This window comes from Thamnophis elegans, chromosome 11 (assembly GCF_009769535.1).
Source record: "Thamnophis elegans isolate rThaEle1 chromosome 11, rThaEle1.pri, whole genome shotgun sequence".
In the NCBI taxonomy this organism is placed as follows: Eukaryota; Metazoa; Chordata; class Lepidosauria; order Squamata; family Colubridae; genus Thamnophis; species Thamnophis elegans.
The window spans coordinates 70,648,847-70,669,237 of NC_045551.1; the positions used below are offsets into that span (position 1 = coordinate 70,648,847).

General features: G+C 49.7%; 1 protein-coding gene across 2 annotated transcripts in view; it reads right to left on the reverse strand.

The window, feature by feature from the left end:
* NELFA (negative elongation factor complex member A) overlaps positions 1-17,774 on the reverse strand; it is a 56,546-nt gene extending 38,772 nt beyond the window's left edge. Inside the window, exons 1-10 of one of the 2 annotated variants that reach the window (XM_032226988.1) lie at positions 17,427-17,774; positions 9,817-9,988; positions 7,569-7,730; positions 7,005-7,094; positions 5,560-5,690; positions 3,543-3,612; positions 2,781-2,869; positions 2,228-2,339; positions 1,036-1,307; positions 53-152 (exon numbers count right to left, since the gene is read on the reverse strand). In XM_032226988.1, coding sequence (XP_032082879.1) covers positions 53-152; positions 1,036-1,307; positions 2,228-2,339; positions 2,781-2,869; positions 3,543-3,612; positions 5,560-5,690; positions 7,005-7,094; positions 7,569-7,730; positions 9,817-9,988; positions 17,427-17,636 — 1,408 coding nt within the window. In that variant the 5' untranslated portion in view covers positions 17,637-17,774. The remainder of the gene's footprint in view (positions 1-52; positions 153-1,035; positions 1,308-2,227; positions 2,340-2,780; positions 2,870-3,542; positions 3,613-5,559; positions 5,691-7,004; positions 7,095-7,568; positions 7,731-9,816; positions 9,989-17,426) is intronic. The other variant, XM_032226987.1, reaches the window with a different exon arrangement.
* Positions 17,775-20,391: the final 2,617 nt, after the last annotated feature.

The window sequence follows — 20,391 nt, forward strand, 5'->3', positions numbered from 1 at the left end:
TCCAGGATTCGCTTAGCCACCCTTTGGGGAGGAACGTTACCCATGTACCCACCTCTGGATCCCGCCATGAATCCCAGGATGAGCATCTTCTCGGGCCTTGTAACTTTGTTCGCCATCTGGAAGATTTCATGGGCTGCACACAGTTGCTCCTTCTGCAATGAGTTTCAAGAAGATCTTCCATTGAAAACAGCAGGAGGAGAACCCATTTGCACAGGGATCCCACCGTCTTCACCGTTTCTCTCTCGTGCCCCCCTCCCCCTGCCCATTTTTTCCTGTCAATTGGAACATCTTAATACTTTTCGTCTCTTGGAGGCACATCTGAGGACCCTGGACAACTAGTGATGTAGCCCCATCAGATAATAAAAGGCACCAACATTTAAAGGAGGTTTGTTATTCATAAGCCTTAACTCCATTATAGATTTGCTATGTGGCCCAAGACCATTCCTCTTCTCTCCACATGGCCCAGGCGAGCCGGAAGGTTTGACAACCACCCTCTGACCGAAAGTGACTGCGCACAGCTGCTTCCCCTCAATAAATCCCTCAATTGGAGGGGAGGACGAGCAGTGGCTACCTTGCCCGACAGACACGGCCCCCTTCATCCGCTGGCTCTTTTAAAGAGCAGAACGAAGCCTACGAACAGGCCTGTGACACGCACAATTATTGATTGCTTTCCTTGCTTTATTAAATGTATTTGCCACCCCTCTCTCTACCCAGAGCAACTCTGGGTGGCTTAGTAATGCTGCCATGCATGAAAAAATAGAAACCCCCCAAGCCCTGCTAGGCCCACAAATTCTGCCACTCTGGCTGCATGAATCCTCCGCGATTGTTTTAGGGTCAGACCTAAACCATGAAACCCCCGCCCCAAATAGCTGCAAAGCAGAAGGTAGACGCGCCTGGCCTGGCCTTTTTCCTCTGGGGAAAACAAATAAGCCCCGGGTGCCCCTCCTTCCTTCCTTCCTTCCTTCCTTCCTTCCTTCCTTCCTTCCTTCCTTAAGCCCCAAGCGCGGCTGGAGGGGGGCTTCACTAGATGCTTACTGTGAGCGAGAGACCCTTCTTGGCAGGGGCGTCCTGAGGAGCGACTGGTGGTCCCTGCATTGCCAGAGAGGTCACGGGAAGAGACACCGGGGACTCAGCGGTTGGGGCTGCCCCTGCTGCCGTTGCTGCCGTGGTGGTAGCAGTCAGGTTCAAGTGACTATTGTACATGGGCATCCGTTGCTTAAACTGAGCCACCGGGAGAGCCGGCGGGGCGGCGGCGGCGGTCGAAGCAGCTGGTTCCTTAGCTTGCAGGGGGTCCCAGATGGAGCCAGCTGGATGTCAGGACAAACAGGCTGTGAGAGTAGAAGGGCTCATTAAGGCATACCTGTCGTATCCCCTCCCTGCTCCTGTTCTCCTCCTCCTCCTCCTTCTTCTACCGAACTTCGTAGAGCGACATTACACGTTCGCTTCTCATGCAGCACAAATTCCTTTAAAAAGCGTCCCACGTGGGTCGTTTTTCCTTAATCTGAATTCTTGTGGCAACTCCCGGCCGGGGCTGTTTTCGGCACAGAATTCTAAGCTGCAAACAGCTGTGTGGAACTGAGAACACATCTACAGGAGAATCACCGACACGTATTCAGGCTTCTATGCTGAGGTTGCAAGAGAGAACCCTCCCGGCAAGCACCAAGAAGACGCAGGAGGAATGGAGCCCAGGAAGATCATTTCACAACGGTGACATATCCCCAGAGAAGTCAGGCAATAGCACTAGCAACAGCCCTTAGACTTATACACCGCTTCACAGTGCTTTTACAGCCCTCTCTGAGCGGTTTACAGAGTCAGCCTCTTGCCCCCAACAATCTGGGTCCCCATTTTACCCACCTCGGGAAGACGGAAGGCTGAGTCAACCTTGGGCCTGGTGAGATTTGAACTGCCAAATTGCAGGCAGCAGAAGGAGCCTGCAGTACTGCACTCTAACCACTGTGCCCCCCACAGCTCCTGGCTGCAAACGGTAACTCAAGAGTCTCTGCCTCTTTCACCTTCTCCAGGTTCTGCTTCTTCCTCAAATGTTATTTTCATTGTTATCAGAACTTTTTGCTTTGGGACAGGACGTTCTTCAAAGAGAGCGGCCTTCCCACGGCCTTCCCAAATTCTGCAATCCCTTCATGTAACCCTATGTTTACACTGTCACCTAAACCATCCCCCCAGATGCTGGAGACACAATTGGGGGCGGGGGGGGGGGGGTGTCACTGACCTGGCTGTGGGTCAGAGCCTGGGACGTAAGAGGAGGACGGCACCGCGCTGGGCGCTGCAGGCAGGTAACTGGTAGAAGCGAGCGCCGGGTCGTTGTTCAGGGAAGCAAGTTTCTGCAAAAGGACCAGACACACACAGACACACACACACACACGCAACCCTATTTCAGAGTGGGAAAACAGCACTTGCGCTACGTTTCCTCCATGCGTCTGTTCAAAGTGACTAGACTAAGATTAAAAAGCCATCACGATGACACCGGCCGGCATCAAACTGGTAAACCGGTTGTGATTTAAAACCGTACAAGGAAGAACCCCATCCAGCAAAAAAGTCAGACTTAAAAAGAGTGAAAACCTAAAACAAGAAAGGCCCAAATATGTCTTGGGAAATATCCTGAAGCCGTGACATCTGTTACCTGAGCCTCTCTCCACCAACAGGCCAGGGAAGGAATCCCCAGCGTTTCAGAGAGCAAGCCCTGGCCGCTCCCAGGCCGCCTGGCGTTACACCCTTGCTCGATCAGTTGGGGCCCAAGATACACCTCCCCCTGAAAGCCGTACCTGGGTTGAGACGAGCCCAGCCGCGTAATCCGGAGTAGCGTTTTCTACGACCGTCTCCTCCTTTGCCTGCTTGGCCACCACGTCTGTATCTACGGGAGGAAGGGAAGAGGCCGGATCATCATTCCGCTGCTTCAAGGGGTTGCTCCGACTCCTTCCAAGCCCAGCAGAGGCTCCCTCGAGCAGCCTCTCCCCCGCTTCCTTTCAACCCAAGCCAGAGTCAGAACATCAGGCATGCAGGTCGTCTCAACTTACAACGGTCCCTTTAGCAACCGAGGTTACAACGGCGCTGGGAAAAGTGACTTATGACCATTTCCCACATTTATGACCACCGCAGCATCACCCCCGAGGCCACGTTATCTACCCTCAGATGCTTGAAAACCGACTCCTATTTATGACGGTCGCAGTGTCCCGGGGTCATGTGATCCTCTTTGTGACCTTCTGACAAGACAAGCCCAGGGGGAAGCCGGATGCGTTTAACGGCCATATGACTAACAAAACTCCCGTGATTCACTTAACAACTGTGGCCAGAAAGGTTGTAACATCCAGGGCTGCCTGTATTGCAGCCTCTATTTGGCAACCTTTTATGCTCTGCCTTCCTGATGGGATCCTTCCGTTCTCCACTCACCTGAAGCGGGGGCCGTGGGAGAAGCCGCTCCCCGTTTCTGGGGTTCCCCACAAGCAGCTCCCCCCCCCCCCCGTCTCCATGATTCTCCCCCCCACCCCTCCCGCAGCCGATCCAGGGGAAGGGGCAGTTCAACGCACCTAAAGTCTTCCTTCTTCTTTTCGCCTCCCTCCCAGAATCCACGGCCTTCAGCTCCTTGATGTCTAGGTACTACAAATACAAGAAGGGAAGGTTCACTCTCTCCTCTGTGGCACAGCCGGAGGGCTTTGCCAAGCAGCTTCTCCGTGGGCCCTTTGATCAGCTCTTCCACACCTGGCTAAAAGTTACAAAGCTGGGGAGACTTTTAGTCCCCGCATTCCTGCTCCCCTTTACTGTACAACAGCCACAAATGTTTCTGTGTGGTCAGAAACAGCTCATCAGTGTATGAAACAACTTCTTCCCCTCCTAAAGTTTTTTCCCAGTCTGCAAAAGCTGCCAGACAAGGCCCACACCTTCTGTTTGGAGGGCTTATTTTTATCCTCGCCCATGTAACCATAGCGTCTTGCTCCTGGATTTCAGCACGGTCTCCTCAGGGAGTCTTGGGGACGAGGCACACCAAAAGTGCACACTATTCTCTAACTTACAAAATGCACCAAGGCTGGGAAACCTGTTTTATGAATTGTATCCGTCTCAAAATAACACAGACAAAAAGTGATTTTAGCAAGCAGGAATGTAGAAGCCAAAAAACAAAAGGCTAGCGGCATGTGGGATTTGTTCCCTCTATACTAACACTATAGGAGTCCCAATTCCTCGGGAAAAGTGTTACTTTTCTTGCATGAAGCACTTCAGATATAAAGGCTCCCCTTACTGTCAGGGTCTGGATGGGAACGAACAAGCTTGCACTCAATCCCGACAAGACCAAATGGCTATTGATGTTCCCTCCCAAAGACTGGCTAATGATTCCATCTCTCAGTCTGGGGGGTGAAATTATACGCCCCTCAGAGAGGGTTCGCAATTTGGGAGTCCTCCTGGATCCACAGCTGACTTTAGATCACCAGTTATCGGCTGTGACCAGGGGGGTCTTTGCCCAGGTTCGCCTGGTGCACCAATTGCGACCCTATCTGGACCGGGAGGCACTTCAGATAGTCACTCACGCTCTCGTGACCTCAAGACTGGACTACTGTAATGTGCTTTACATGGGGCTGCCCTTGAAAAGTGTTCGAAGACTTCAGCTAGTCCAGAATGCAGCCGAGCGAGCGATCGTGGGTGCACTCTGGTATACCCACGTTACACCTATCCTCCGCGAGCTGCACTGGCTACCCATTGGTCTCCGGACACGCTTCAAGGTGCTAGTCATTACTTATAAAGCCCTGCATGGCATCGGACCTGGGTACCTGAGAGACCGCCTCCTGCCAATTACCTCCCAAAGACCAATTCGATCGCACAGGCTTGGCCTTCTCCGGGTTCCATCTACCAGCCAATGCCGGCTGGCGACCACCCCCCCCGGGGGAGGGCCTTCTCTGTTGTTGCTCTGGCCCTCTGGAACGAGCTCCCCGTGGAGATCCGGACCCTTACTACCCTCCCGGCCTTCCGTAAAGCTACTAAGTCCTGGCTGTTCCGGCAGGCTGGGGGCTGTTAAAGCACCCAGCCCCGTCTTAATTGTGACTGTTGTGGATTTTAAAATTGTTTGTATTGTCTTATTTATTCCCTCCCCTGTTTATTGTGAGCCGCCCGGAGTCCTTCGCGAGTGGGCGGCATACAAAACCAATAAACCAAACCTAACCTAACTTACTTTTAGGGGTGCTTCTTCAATGATCTCCCCTTTCTAACGTAAACATGTTTGCATGGAAATTCTGAACTGCACCAGCGGCCATTCAGACAGATTACGAAAGAACTCTACCCCCACATTATGAGGCACAAGGGAGCTCCAGTGAAATGCCAAATTACATTGAGGGCAGGCCTTGTGCTTGGAACGACCAAAGGGAGAAGCTTCTAAAACTGCAAACAAGAACATTACTGGGTGTTTGTGATGAGAAGCAGCACAGGGTCCAAGGGAGGTCACTGGCCTGTTAGAGGAGGAGGGGGAGGGGGAGGGGGAGGAGGAGGAGGAGGAGGAGGAGGAGAAGAAGAAGAAGAAGAAGAAGAAGAAGAAGAAGAAGAAGAACAACGTGCAGGTACCTTGACGCCTCTCTCCTTGCACAGAGGCACTTTGGAGGAGAGGATGGGGGTCCGGTTCCCTGTGGGGCTGAAGACGATGGGGGCGGTGGGGTTCCTGAAGGGCGCTTGCTTTGGTATTCCTTTGAGCGGAGCTGCAGACAGAGAGGGGGAGGAGTTAAGGCAGGCCACCTTCCTGGCCATTTCCAGTGAAGAAGAGTATCAAAATCTTTGAAATATTACTGGCTCTGTGTTCGAACCCCCTCCCTGCCCTGGGAGCTCTCGTTTTTACGATTCAACTAAAACATTACAGCAAAAAACCCAGATTGTCCTGAAACATCTGTGAAGGTCAGAAGGTGCATGATGGCCTCTCTGAAGCCAGACCCCCCCCCCCCCAAGGGTCACAGACCTCCCATCGATCCTCCTAGGCCACTCAGGTGAGCCTGGGAATAAAAGGCCACGTTGGAAAGAAGAGGCTTCAGATACCAAATCGAGGGGCTTCCAGGAAACTTCCTTCTGCCTCAAGAACTCTGCCATGAGGAAGATCCTGACCCGGGGGCTCTGGTCTCTTCCAAGGGGCCTCCGGGGAGGCCAGAGGAGAGGCCGTCATACAAGAACTTCCTCCTGCAGGGACCCCAGAATTGGGGACCCTTCCAGTTATCCTTTCTTGTAAGGAGAAGCCATGACAACGATGGCCACCATCCATCTTACACTGACTGCCAGACTCCTGCCATCTGCTGTCCTATGCAATCCAGATGATGGCAAAAAGAAACTTCCGGAAGGACAGCAACAGAGGGCAAAGTGCACAGAGGCTCTGCCCCGATGGAGAGGTTCTACTCTGACCGGTAAGAAACTGCCAAACGTCCTCCAGGACAGATCTGGCATCGCATGTAAAAATGTTCACCCCACAAGTAATCAGGCAAGGGGCTCCTTCTTCTTCTGACAGGCCCTGAATTAAGGCTCCCCAAAATGTACGTTTTGAGCCCCGTTGCTGCTTGTGGAAGAGAGTGGCCCCCTTTAGGAGGAGGAGGAGAGGAGAGATGCAAGGCCCCCGTTTCCTTCCTTGGGGAACCTTGCTTGGAAACCTCCCATCCCTGGGACCGCTTGGGACAAAAGACGCTGGCAGCCACGGGCGCCTTATAGAGCCCAAGACAGCCGTCTTCCCTTTGGGTGGCAGGTGCGCCCTCAACGGCAACAGAGAAGGACATTTCCAGTCCCAAAGCGGGACTTTCCCACAACCATCGGTGCTCAGCGTTGCTTGTCTTTCACCCAAAAGCAGGTTTGAGCTGGGAAACTCAATGAGGGCCCCGACTTTCTCTCTCCAGAGAGCGTTTTTCTCCACCAACCTTAAAGCCCATCAATCTACTGCCTTCGTTATATCCACCCAGGGATGGAACCAATTGGCAACTGTATTGCCAATTTATCTTAAGGCTCAAAGCGATTGCGTATAAAATGAGGGAAAAACCTACTTGTTGTGTCAATCTTCTTAACCAATCCTCTTCCTTTGGCATGGAAAGCTACTCCAGCCGTCTTCTTCAGCTGTTGCGCAGTTTCAGCAGCTAAAGAAATTATATAAATCTATTTAGCATCCAACTTTAAAAGAAAGAAAATCACACACATTAATTTCAAAGAAAGCTTTTAATGCAGTAATTAACTTGACTCTATCCAAAAAGAAGGTAATCTAAAGCACTTCCTTTTTTTTGACACAGGGAGGTGGGTGGGTCTTTTTAATGGAAAAGAACAGGACAGAAGAGAACAGACTACTTTCTAGGACAGTCAGATGCAAATAAGGAAGAACTTTTTTACTTAAGAAGTTTTGTAAAAGAAATTAAACATTTGTAGAGGTTTTATTTCGTCACTCAGACATGAAAAAGCCTATTTCTTGCTCAAACCTCCTCTCTGCTGCATTGGGGTCCCTGCCCTCTGTCATAAATCACTTATTTTAGTTGTGTCAAGCTGTTCCGTGCCTGCTTCTCCTCTACTCCTGGGAGTAGAGCCACCGGGCGTGGGGGGGGGGGGGGGCGCTTACTTACACTTCTGCAGGAGCTCCGCTCGCAGAGTGGCACTTTTGGGCTTCCGCTTCAACTGGAAGTGCTTGACGGGAGGCGTGAAGGGTCCGGCCAAGGTGGTCAAGGCGTTTTTGTTTAAGTACTGGCATTCCAAAGGCAACATGGCTGAGGATTCACAATCACTCACTAGATCAAAATACAGAATTCGCAAGGAGTTCAGTTTTCTCAAGTGTCAAACAAGAAGAGCACCCACTGAGCATGAGACAGGTAGGGGAAAGTATGGCGGGGGCCACTGGGGCAACCGTTAGAAGAGAGAGGGGCCCTGCACCTCCATGGGGAGGGGCCACAATCCTCTGACCCCCTTTCCCTCCAGAGAGCCTTGGGGCTCCAAACCCTGCAAAGAAATCAAGAGGTTTTCTTCTGCTTCACTTATTCAGAGCCTCCAGATATTCTTGGGTGCCTTTTCCTGTGTTTTAATTCTGTATTTCTATCCTCTTTGTTGCATGGAGTGTTTTCGCCTTATTGAGCTACAGGAGACGAAGCAACTGGGAAAGTACCTCAAGAGATGGGGACCAAAAAAGAAAACAATCCAAAGGAGACAGGACCAAGCCTGAGCCAAGTCAGTGCCAAAGAGCCTTTTCCTTGTTATGGAGTCCTGACCACTGGGGGTTCCTGACCAGGTGGGCCAGGCCAGACATCAGCAGGCTCAGCAGAGGATTCGGGAGTGGGGGCTGCTCATAAGGAAGCAGGGGGGGGGGGGTCGTCAGTGGTAGGAGTTCCACCACTTTGGGCCTTTTGTGGGGGGGGGGGAAGGAGGGGAAGCTACTCTGAGCTGATAGTAACTCAGCTCAACCACATGATACAAAGAGCAGCGCAACGCCTGCTGCAAAGGTGAATACAGAGTTATTATTTATATGTATTGACAAATTCAAGGTAAGGAAACAACTCCTAGATCAGACACCCTTCCAATTAGCATTCCACGTCACCTTCAACTCAGTGTTGACACCTGGCAACTGCCTGGACAAACCCCTGCCCTTTCTCTGGAAGGATTTCCACTGCCTCCCTCCCGGGGGCTGAGAGAAAGGGACTGGCCCAAGGTCACTCGGCTGACTTTAGGCGGCAGGCGGGACAAAGGCACCCAGCCTGTTTCCTTAACCACAAGACCGAGTTGGCTACGTATTAAAATCAGCCCAGCTGTATGTTATATACAAACACAGAGCATCACACGTGTGCAATTCCATCAGACGTTTCTAAAGCCGTGCAGGGCTACACACAGAATGCAACAGATCACACAAAGCTAAAGCTGTCTGAGTATTTTCATTCATTCTAGTTTGAACCAATCGTGCCTCCTTGCACCCAAAAGCCAAGAAGAGTCACCCCCCCCCCCGACTGTTCTTTTAGGCACAGGAAAAGCTCCAGCTATTTGTACATCCCCCCCCAAACAGACTGATACAGGGAAGCAATTTTAAACTTTGAAGACGGGCCCCTGTTCCCCAGCCCTGCTTGCCAAATGTAAGAGAAGAAGAGGCGCAACGTTGAGGTGTCCAGAGAAGCCCCCCTTTCCTTCTGCCAAGTGTCCCCGAGTCCCTTTGCACAGATACTGGCAAACCTTTACCACTAGAGAGTACGTGGCACCCGGCCACCATAGACACACTGCCCTTGGCACAATCTTTTTTGTCACCGGATCCTAAACAGGGTCGCCGAGAGGGAGAAACGTTTTCCCTTCCACTCAAGCCATTCTTGTGCCAGTTCTGCAATCCCCTCGTGGCGCGTGCCCTGGGCATCCTGCCAGTCTCCTGCTTACTCACTTCCTGGTTCCAAACAGGTTCTCTGGCATCCCATCCATCCATTGCTCCGGAGGCCGCTGGAGAAGACGGCTGAACTGGGGAAACCTGTTTGCCTCTGCTTGAGACGCTCTCTAGTAATCCACCAAAGGCCGACCGGGGAGGGCCAGGCTGGGAAAGCAGCTTTCGGGAAGGACCCCCAAAGCTGCCCCCTTTGATCACAGCGCTGGAGGGAGGCAGCTTCATCCACAGGGGGCCATTCAGGCAGCGAGGGAATCAGCCAGAGATCAGAGGCCGCCTGCTTCTGTGGTTTCTCTCACTACACAGGGGGGCTCTGTTGAACAAGCCCGATCTGTTCCGAAGCTATTTGCAAATGATACACTGCGTGTTTTACCTTTGGTTAATAATACACAGACATTCCCTCCCAAACTAGCTTCTTCCGTGCAACGTCAAAGCTACGGTTTGGGTGGAAAGAGGAAGACGGTTACCTTTTTCACGCAGTTCTCCTAAGATATCCTGAACATTGGGGTTCTGCTCTTCCAGATCAAGGTTAAGGGAGCCAATATCTGGAAAGGATTTCAAAATATCAGCCACCATTAACACCCAGGGGTCTGGATCCAAAGTAGCCAGCTGGATAATTTCGGTCAGGGCGCCTTTCATCTAATAAGAAAGAAAGAAAAATTAAGAGTGGAACGCTCAAAATCAGTTGGAACTTTTTTTCTGTAGCTCTTCAGGACAGACTCATCCCTTCATCCCTCAATGAATGATGAACCAGGCCGTGCCGAGACCCAGGAGCAGAGCTGGGCTTTTCATCCCAACACCGGCTCCACTCCGTTCTCACCCTCCGTGCAATGAACAGCCAGCAAGCGGGGGGGGGGGGGGACACAACTCCTCTGCAGCAGCACCCCAATAAAGCTTCTTATCTGACAGAATCGCCAACGTTTTCAACATATGACTGAATTACTGAAACAACTGCTTTATAAGAGAGCTGCAATCTTATTTTCAAAGTAATAAACAAAACAAAGCTGCATAAAATCCATGAAACTATTTTGAGTCCTCCTTGTCTGGCTGCAGGACTCCAGAATCCTAACTAGACTGGCCTTTCATTGTTGGAACCTCCTTTTTGAGAACCCAAGAATTGAATCTGGGAGATTTATCAGTCAATTATGCTCTTTATCTACCTACCGTCAAACATGATGCAAAGGCTGTGAGAAGCCAAGAGCATCTATTTGTTTAAAGAACAGGCATTCGTTTTTGCAGCTGGTAGAAACTGCCATCTGCAAGTTTCCCCATCAACGGAAAAGTATCAGATTAGATATGAAAGAGGTGAAAAGAACTATGCTGCAGTCCATCATTAGCTTTATCATAACAATTCATGAAAATGAAATTTAGCTTTTTATAGCTGGCATGTTTTGGCAGGAACCAAGAAAATTCACCTCAGAGAGAAGCATCAACTGGACTTCATCAAACTCTTAACTCAGGCAAGTCAAGGAGATGAAAGTAATCCAAATTCTTAGGCTTCTTCCTATATAAATGTTTTTATGGTGTAATTATTAGGTTTAGCTACCTGCCAAATGTCATTTTATGCCCTCATTTCGTTCTGGTGTTGATTTTTTCCCAATTCATATGGATAAATACATATTCAGCATCTGTTTAATCTATCCTTTCAAACAAGTTTTAAGTTTTCTTTAACTGCCTTCCTCCTCTTCTCGCAAGTGAGCTACCATGGTAATGAAAACTATCTTTTCTTTTTTTTTAACTGAGGATGAAGCAACCTTCAAGGCACAAATTAAAAGGCTGCTTTTCCCAAACAACCGAAGGTGAAACAGTTTACATGCTTTCTCCACTTTGGCTACAAATGCAGATGACAATTATGTCACAACGCAAAGAAGAAAAATGTAAAACAAAGTCCAGTTGAGAATAGAGAGTTCATGAATTCTAAAATATTTTACATATTCGGCAACCCCACAATCCAATATTTCAATTTCTGCTCTTATAGCAGTCCAACTGTCTTTCACAATGAAATAATTTGAAAAGGAAAGTATTCTTATTTACTGTACAGCATGGCACAATCAATAAATTTATACAATTGCCATGTATTATTTTCCAATTTGCAGTTGCAGTTAAGATTATTCAATTATTTCCACTCCCATTGCCCAAAATTTGCAGAAAAAAAATACAGTATGTTGCGCCTGAATTTTAAATGTCTCTGGAGATTCTCAACCATCCAGGTCATGGTTGTCCCAAAGGTGTTTTTCCAAAAGGTAACTAGGCTTTCTGGGTTTTTTCCCCCTTTGAAAACATTTCACTTCTCATCCCAGAAGCTTCTTCGGTTCTATTCAACTCTTCAGTTCTCTTCATTGAGAACCAAAGAAGCTTCTGGGATGAGAAGCGAATTGTTTTCAAAGGGGGGAAAAAACTCAAGAAAGTCCAGTTGCCTTTTGGAAAAGCACATTTGGGACTCCTGAATTTTAGTTACTATATTAAGAAACCATTCACACAATTTGAATATATGATGAATATGTATCCTCTCCCAATCTGATTTCGAAGTTCTAAAATTCAAAGTATTGGCTGCCAACCAAATAAGATTAGTCTACAATTTGATTTATCTGATTCATAGCACGCCTGTTCATGACTCTGGGAAGCTTTCCTCCATAGGAGACATAAAAAAACAAGCCACACAAATACTACAGAACGCGTAGCAGCCGAGCATCCTGAAATGGCCATCCCCAAAGCCAAGAGGCGGCCAGGGGGGGGGGGGGGGGGAAGGCTGCATCACACTTCCGTGGTCTGGCAGAAACCCAAGTTTTTAGGGCCTCGCAAAAGAGCGGCAGATCCGGAGCTGACCTAATCACAGATGGAATTCGGTTATTAGAATGCCCTGCAGGCAAGATTTAAGCAGGCTGGTTGGGAATTCTGGGCCTTCTTTTGAACGGTATCCAGAATGCAACACACGGGTCTTTGGAGTGGATGAGAGTGAGGTGGCCTCCTGAAGGAGTTCAGTTTATATTCTGATGAAATGGGGGTGATATACATTATATACAATTAGAGTACATTTCACCACCCAGCTGGGTAACATCATCAGACAGACGGGAGCGTGAGGTTTGCTCCTTGTAGCTTGTTCTGCCAGTATCAGTGGGAGTATGGTTTTCTCCTTGTTAGTTCCTTGATTAGGGTGTTGTTTTCTGGTGTTAATCCCTGCTTATCTGGCTGCTGGAGAGGATGTATTCTTACTTTGTTTTCAATTGGTTATTTTGAAGAGTATATAAATGTAGTTTATATTTACATGTGCCTGTTGATGGTGATTTGTTTGAGTGCCAGACTTCCAGTAATTCTCTAGTGTTTTTGGATTTTATTTGGTCTAGAATGCTCACCGTCTCCATGATGAAACTTTGGTGAAATTTGTCTTCATCCTGTGCAATTAAGAGGCTTTTATCCTATCTTCTGACTGCTGGTTGGTGTACATGGATACACTCTGCTAATCTTAAGCCTGCCTGACCTACTTAGCCCTGTTATAGTCTTTGCACTTACGTTGTAGGTGACTTTTTTCTTTCTCCTTGGCCCCGGGGGTCTTTTGGTTTACTTAAGATGTTTTGGAGAACTTTAGTAGTTGGTTTGCATGTGTCATTCTAATAAGGTCTTTTGGCCGTTTCTGAATTATTATTATTATTATTTTTATGTGTAGCATTATCCTTTTCACAATCTGTTGTAACAGGTTATGCTGCAGTGGGCTGAATGGCACTTTTTGATGAAGTTGCATATCCATTTTGTTGGAAGTTGTATAGATACCTTTTTCCTTTTTCTGGCATTCTGGATTGCTGCAACGCCTTTGAGCTCGTCTGGACAATGTTCTTGCCCAACACCTGTTGAGGGAAGCTGGGGTGTTACTTTGGCAATGGAGGACTTGGTTACTGGGAGTGTTGAAACATTTCTAATTTGCTGTTGCTGCTTCTGGTGCTGAAGATATCCAGGAAAGGTAGTATGTTGTTGTTTCCTTCTTTCCTTGTGAATGTTATTCTTCGAAGATGTTGTCGTTTCATGTGTCCCCTCTACTTATTCCTTTTTTTACGATGATGAAGGTGTCACCTACATAACGGATCCATACTGTTGGTTACATTTGTGGGAGTGCCATAGTTTCTAGACCAACATTTATCAACCTTGGCAACTTTAAGAGGCCCAAACGTCAACTCCTAGAATTCTTGCCAAGTTCCGCTAAGTATTTACTAATCCAATGTGGACACTTTCATCCTTCCTGGGATCATCCTACATTCCTGGACCAACAGCTGATACCCTGCTTTCCTAGGAGATCTCTCTTCCCCTTCTGTAATGAGCCTTCCTCTGTACTCTTGAAAACTGGCTTGCAGCCTTTCCCCTGGTTCTTCAGCCAAGGGAGACAAGATTTCAAGCATAAAGTATGTAAAAAGCATACTTCAAGGGGGAACGTATACGGTACTCAATCCTATACATGTCTACCTTAGGGTTCCAACCCTTAGCAGGGCACAAGGATGGTCTGGTCCTCCTTCTGCTAAACCTTCCCCCCACTCCTCTTGGCTCTTCTCTTTCCTCCTTCTGACCATAGGCTCCCACCTGCCTGGCCCCTTTCCAAGGAATGCCCTTTGAGCTGGCTTGTGCACTAGCCGACCAATCAGCTGTCCTTATACGCCCCTCCTGCTCCTCACACCTCAGCAAACATCTTCCCTGAGGAAAAGTCACACACTCCTGCTCATTCAAGCCCAACAACCTTTCCCCAAAGCCAGGCGATCAGCTCCACAGCTCCTTCATAAAATCTCCATGGTTCTATTCCTCCCCTGGTTTCCCTTCAGGCTAGTTACCTGGTCTCCTGTTCAGGACTGGCGGCTGAGATTCATCCAGGTTCTTTTAAGGACTAATAACTAATAATAATGCAACACAACAGCAGGAGCAAATCTGGCGTGGCAGAGTTATGGTCTTCCTTAAGCCTGGAAGCCAACTCAGTGCACTTAGGTCTAAAGCAGAAAAGGTGCTTTTCTAGAAGTGGGAAGCATTTCTTGTTTTTATGCCTTGGTGGGTTTTCCCCCCTCTAGCCCTGGGTCTACATTGCAGCTGGACAGAGAGGGGAAAATAGGAATTAAGGAGACAATGGGCAGGGCACCAGGACTTTGCTTCCCACAAATCTTTAACTCACATTTTCCTGGGACTGCATGGCTCTCATGGGAGCCCAGAAAACTAGTTTGTTTGTTTTTTGTTTTGTTTTTTTAAAAAAAGATGTTTGTACTTGAGTGCTCTCTCAGCCTCCTCAAAGCCCCTTTTTTCTGCTTTGGATCCGAATAGCACACAAGCAGTTTTAAAGCAAAATATGCACTTTCAGTGCGTTCCTGAACCAAACAGGGAGAGACGGATTCTCATCACTCGTAAGGCGACACCGGCTGTTTCCAAGCAACCTACAGATGGAGGCAGAGTGGCCTCCCCAGGGCGTTGGAAGATCATGAGAAGTGAGCTACCTTAATTCGCCCACCTGTAAAGGAAAGGACTCATTGGAACACTTTCATCTTTCCACTAATAAAAGTCCCAGCTCCGAAAATTTGGTTCCTTGTTTCCAGGCTAGGTTTCTGCCAGAAAAGTTGGACACAAAGTGCATCTGCTCATCTACAATTCATTATGTAGGAAAGAGACAAGTTATTCTCAACTTTTTTTTCAAGAATTCAGAGCACTAAGTAAGAACTATTTATTCATCCAGGCCTTTTAACACAGTTTGATATTTATTCTACCTGCTTCTTAGTAGGGTAGAATGACTCACTGAATATTTATAGTCTACATTTCCTCTACAGAATTCAGGATGATAAACGCTGGAGGCTACAAACAGAATTCCCAGGCAAATGCTCCCTTCGCCAAGTGTTTCAAGGCCATCTAGACTAGCCTCCCCTAATCTATGCATCTCTATCAAGAGCAATACTGTAGGTAACCACCCTCATTTTCCCAAACCAGCATATGATCCATCATGAAGACTGGAAGCATAGGAACTGTGATGCCAACAAATCCAGAGGAACCCTGTTAAGGAGGCAGTTTTGATTAACCTGTCCAAGGGAGGGAGGGAGGGAGGGATGCTGAAACAGGAGAAAGAAACGGACAACCTGGATTGCTAAGAAATGATTTTTCTGGAATGCAAAGTCAAAGGCCATATGACTACCCAGACATGTACACATCACTTCTGTGCCAACAAGACCAAAGTTGTTGGCAAGCACAGGTGTGCGGTACTTATCTGGCCCTGTGGCAGGAAATATACTTTGTCTTGTTCCAGGCTGAGTAAACACTGAGGAGCGAGTTGCAGCCAGTGTACTTGTGCCAGGCAAACCCAAAGGCAGGTAGAAAGCTATTTGAGCAGACTCACACATACTTGGAAATACACAGAAAAGCGACATCACGCCTGCTACCCAGATGCAGCTAATCAGAAATCCAGTCCAGAGACGCAGCTAAGGGAGGCAGATAGGAGTGCTAGAAGGCCAATGCGGCATCAGTTCAAAACAGGGCGAGGCAGAGGGGCAAGCAGGACTGGTGAGAGTCCAGTCAACTGGCAGAGAGTTCCATATGTTGCTCTGGGTGGCAAAACTGAGAGCCAACGAGGAGAGCAGGAGGCAAACAATGCAGGAATAGAAGGCCAACATCAGAGAGTTCTTCCCAAGAGAGTGGTGATCTCTGGAGGCCACTCAAGTAGCCCAGCCAAAGGTTAGGGCCACTGAGGGCTTCGCTTCCTGAGGAATAAAGCAGGTCTCCTTTGTTTTGGTGTCTGAAGCTGCTGCCCCATCTTGGAAATGGGCATCCTGTCTGGCTCTGGCCTCTCGCCACCCGAGTCCTTGCGATTCCATGGGGAGTTGATCTGCTACCTATGGCTCCTGAGCCAGGCAACCTGACGGATCACACCTCCACCTGCGGCCTCCAAGAAATCCTTGGGCCGGCATTGGCCCCCCGTCTGTAGCTGCAGCTGCCTGGCAGAGGGATTTATTTTTACGGCAGTCCCAGTGACAGGAAAACACTCATCCCGGTTTGGAAGATGTTACCGGAGCTGCACCAAGGTACAAGTTTTGCAGCCACCACTTCTGAACCCGTACACCTTGGGTGTCCTCTTCTCCTGATTTCTCAGCATCACAGTCTAACCTGGGGCGCTTCCTGGTGGTCTCCCCTCCACGGAGCCATGAGCTTCTCCCAAATCAAGGGAAAGAGCCAGGCGCTGCCGTTCGTCGGATGGTCCTGCTCCAAATTTCCTCCGCAAAGGAGATCACTCCACAAAAGGAGGAACAGCACAGAAGACGTCGATCCTTACCACCTTTCGTTGCACGAGACCCTGAAGCCCAGGGACCCCCAGATCTTCCACCGGTCACCCCCTTCACGAAGCCCCTGGCCCTTAAGATGACTCTGGAGGGGCTGAGGAACAGGATGGACTACGAATAACCACCCGCCCCCAATGGCCTTCGGATGGGCCCATCAACACTTGGGGGGCATCCACGTTTACGCAGGCGGTCCTTGACTTACGACCACAGGTGAGGCCAAAATGTTTCCGTTTCTAAGCAAGACTGTTATTAAGTTAACTGTGCCCCGTTTTACGACCTTTCCCGCCACTGTTGTTAAGTGAATCAGCACAGTTGTTCAGTTAGTCACATTGGTTGTTAAGCAAATCCAGCTTTCTCCATTGACTTCGCTTGTCACAAAGACTCTGGCCGTCATAAATAGGAGTCAGCCGCCAAGAGTCCCAATTTTGATCACCCGTTTTTTTTGTTTTTATGTGTTTTTTTTTTGCTACAACGGCCGTTAAGTTTGAAAATCGGTCATAATTCCCTTCTTCAGAGCCGTTGCAGTTTTGAACGGTCACTAAACGGGCGGTTGTGTTTCGAGGGCTGCCAGTGGGGTCTTGGCCTCAACCCCCACAAGGCCTCGGAGCAGGAGGGTCAGTCAGGCCGCTGCCCAACCGGGAAGGCTCGGCTGAGACCCCCCCCCCAACCTTACCCCCCCCCCGAGAGATCAGATCCTCCAACCGACACACACAGGAGCGCCCCCCCCCACGAGGCCAGGGCGGGGAGCCCCCCCACCCCCGAAAGAGAATCCGCCTCAGGAGGGGCGGCCTCACCTCGTCGACGGCGCGGCGGGGCAGGTGGAGGACGCCCAGGAGCAGCTTGAGCTTGACGGGCGAGGAGAGGCCGTGGAAGCAGAGGCGGATGTTGTCGATGACCGAGGCGGTGAGCAGCGAGGCGATGCTCGGGGGCGCCCACAGCTCGTCGGCTGAGCCCAGCTTGTTGTGCAGCCACAGGCCGGTGTCGCTCTCCCGCATCGACGCCATCTTGGGGCCCAGCCGAGGCGCGCGGCGGGCATTTCACGAGGACACCTAAGGGAGGGAGGGAGGGGGGAGGGGGACGCCCAGCGAGGACCCGGCCCAAAGCGCGGCCGTCCGTAACGCAAGATGGCGGCGCGCGCGCGGAGGGGGGGCGGGAAATGGCCGGGTTAAGGAGGGGGCGTGGCCTCTGCGCGCGCGCGGGCGGGCTTTCCCGTACGGCAAGATGGAGGCCCCCCCTCTCCGGCCGTTTTTCTCCTCAGCGGCTGCCGCTCGGCGAAAGCGGCTCCTGCGGGGATTCGGGCGAGGAAGGGCTGGGCTGGGGGGAGGTGGGGCCTCGGCGGAGAACGCCGAAAGAGCCGCCCCGTCCCCTCCCGGTGTTATCTCCAACCCTCCCCAGGAGGGAAACGGCATCTCCTCCATCCGGGGGCTTTCCCTGGTTTTCCTGAGGGGAAGACTGGCGACCCGCGATGAGGGGAGCAGCCAAGGAAGTCCCCCCCAAGGCCAGCCACGGCCTCCTTTGGGCTGAAGCACCGCTACCACCCTCACCCTCATGGGGGGGAAGAGGAATCCTCAGTCAGAGCAGGATTCCCCAGCCAGCCATAAGTTTATACAAGCAGTCCTCGACTTACACCCGTTCACTTATAGCGACCGTTCAAAGTTGCAGCCATAATGAAAAAAAAGTAATTTATGACCCTTCACAGCAGCCCCATGATCACGTGGTCAAAATCCGGACACTTGGCAACTGATTCATACTTATGACCATCGCAGCGTCCTGACTGTGAAATACCCGTGGTTCGCCCATGAGGCCAATGTTGAGAAAAGACACGGACACGAGCTCTTCTCGGGATGGAGCGACCCAGATTGGGGGTCTGGGAGCCCCTTTTATTGAGATAGGACAAAGGCAGGAGGAGCAATCAGCATGTGATTTAAGACAGCCTGTCAAACTACAATTGCTAATCTACTGCTCAGGGGAGTTCTGTCTATATATGGTCAAATCCTGGGCGTCGTTGGGTAAGGCACATCTAGAGTGAACTATCAGGATGTTAAGTCTTTTAGGAGTTTGTTTTTTCCTGTGTGGTTCAGCGTGGCTCTGCGTGCCCTGCTATGCACTGGGCCATGGGTGACCACCACACCTACACAAGGAGTTATACAACAACACCTGACAAGCAAAGTCAATGGGGAAGCCGCTTCACTTAACAACCATGTTACTATCGACGGCAGAGATTTGTTTAACAACTGTGGCTACAGGTTGTAAAATGGGCCAAAAACGTCTCGCTTAACAACAGAGATGTTGGGCTGGGTCGAGGACTGCCTGTGTGGAGGAGAAAGGTGCAGATTCTTTGCAAAAGCTCTCGTGGGATGGTCCAGTTTGAATCCTTCACACTTCCTGACTTTCAGCCACCCGGTGATTTTGCAGAGAAAAACCCAGATCCATTGCGGCGTTGTTGCCACACTGGAGGGCCGCTCATGTGTCCTTGGCCGAATTGAAAGGAAAACACCAGGCAGAATTCCTCGGGATGAGCGAGCTTCGAATGAACATCGAAGGTCTCTTTTATTAGAAAAGTTAGTTACAGCGTCATGAAAAGGAGCGTATCAGAAGGCATATATAATCACACCATGGTACAAGTAAACTATAGCAATAGCAGTAGACTTATATACCGCTTCATAGGGCTTTCAGCCCTCTCTAAGCGGTTTACAGAGAGTCAGCATATTGCCCCCAACAATCTGGGTCCTCATTTTACCCACCTCGGAAGGATGGAAGGCTGAGTCAACCCTGAGCCGGTGGGATTTGAACCGCTGAACTGCTGATCTAGCAGTAGCCTGCAGTGCTGCATTTAACCACTGCGCCACCTTGGCTCTATAGCTAATGAAAAATCACAGCATTCTACAAATAAACCAATAGAAAATCACATCATGGCAAAGGGTGGGCAAAGGGGGAATAGAAAGTTGCAACCTAGCAGAGGGAGGGGAGACGGGGAATCGAAAGTTACAAGCTGCATGGCATAGGGGGGAGAAGGGGCAGGTGTGGGAGTAGCTGGCTCACATAGTTCATGAGGCTGCATAATGAGTCCTGACCGTTTAGGCCGGAAAGATGTTTCTGGTATGATGTTTCTCCATCCCTGTGTGTGTGTGTGTGTTTCAGGCAGGCAAAACCTGCCCTGCACACACACACACACACACACACACACACATGGATGGATACCAACAATACATAATGCAGCGATTAAAAGAAAGATGAAAAGTCGACATAAAGCAAACAACCAGCAAAGCTAATCCCACAGAGCCCGGGTGGCACAGTGGTTACAAGGCTGCGTTGCAGGCAATCTCTGCCCACTGCCAGAAGTTCGATCCTGACTGGCTCAAGGTTGACTCCCTTCCGAGGCCGGTAAAATGAGGACCCAGATTGTTGGGGGCAATAGGCTGACTTTGTAAACCGCTTTGAAAAAGCAGTACATACCGTAAATCTTAAGTGCAATTGCTAACCCCGTAGTGCCCAGAAAGAGCCCTTGTGGTTCCAAAACCCACCGTGGGAACCTCTGGGCTCATCCAATCATTCTACGCCCGAGTGGCTATTGAAAAGGTATGAAAATTTCATGGAAAAGAAAGGTGAACTGGGGTTATAGCTGGAGCTTTAATGGAGTAAAAAAGTTAAGACTACTTCTCACATCATGTTACATTTTAATCAGGCCAGGAATGTCCGTCAGTGAACTAATCTCAGATATTAGCTATAGATAATTCCTTGTGTCTCCCTTTCCCCATT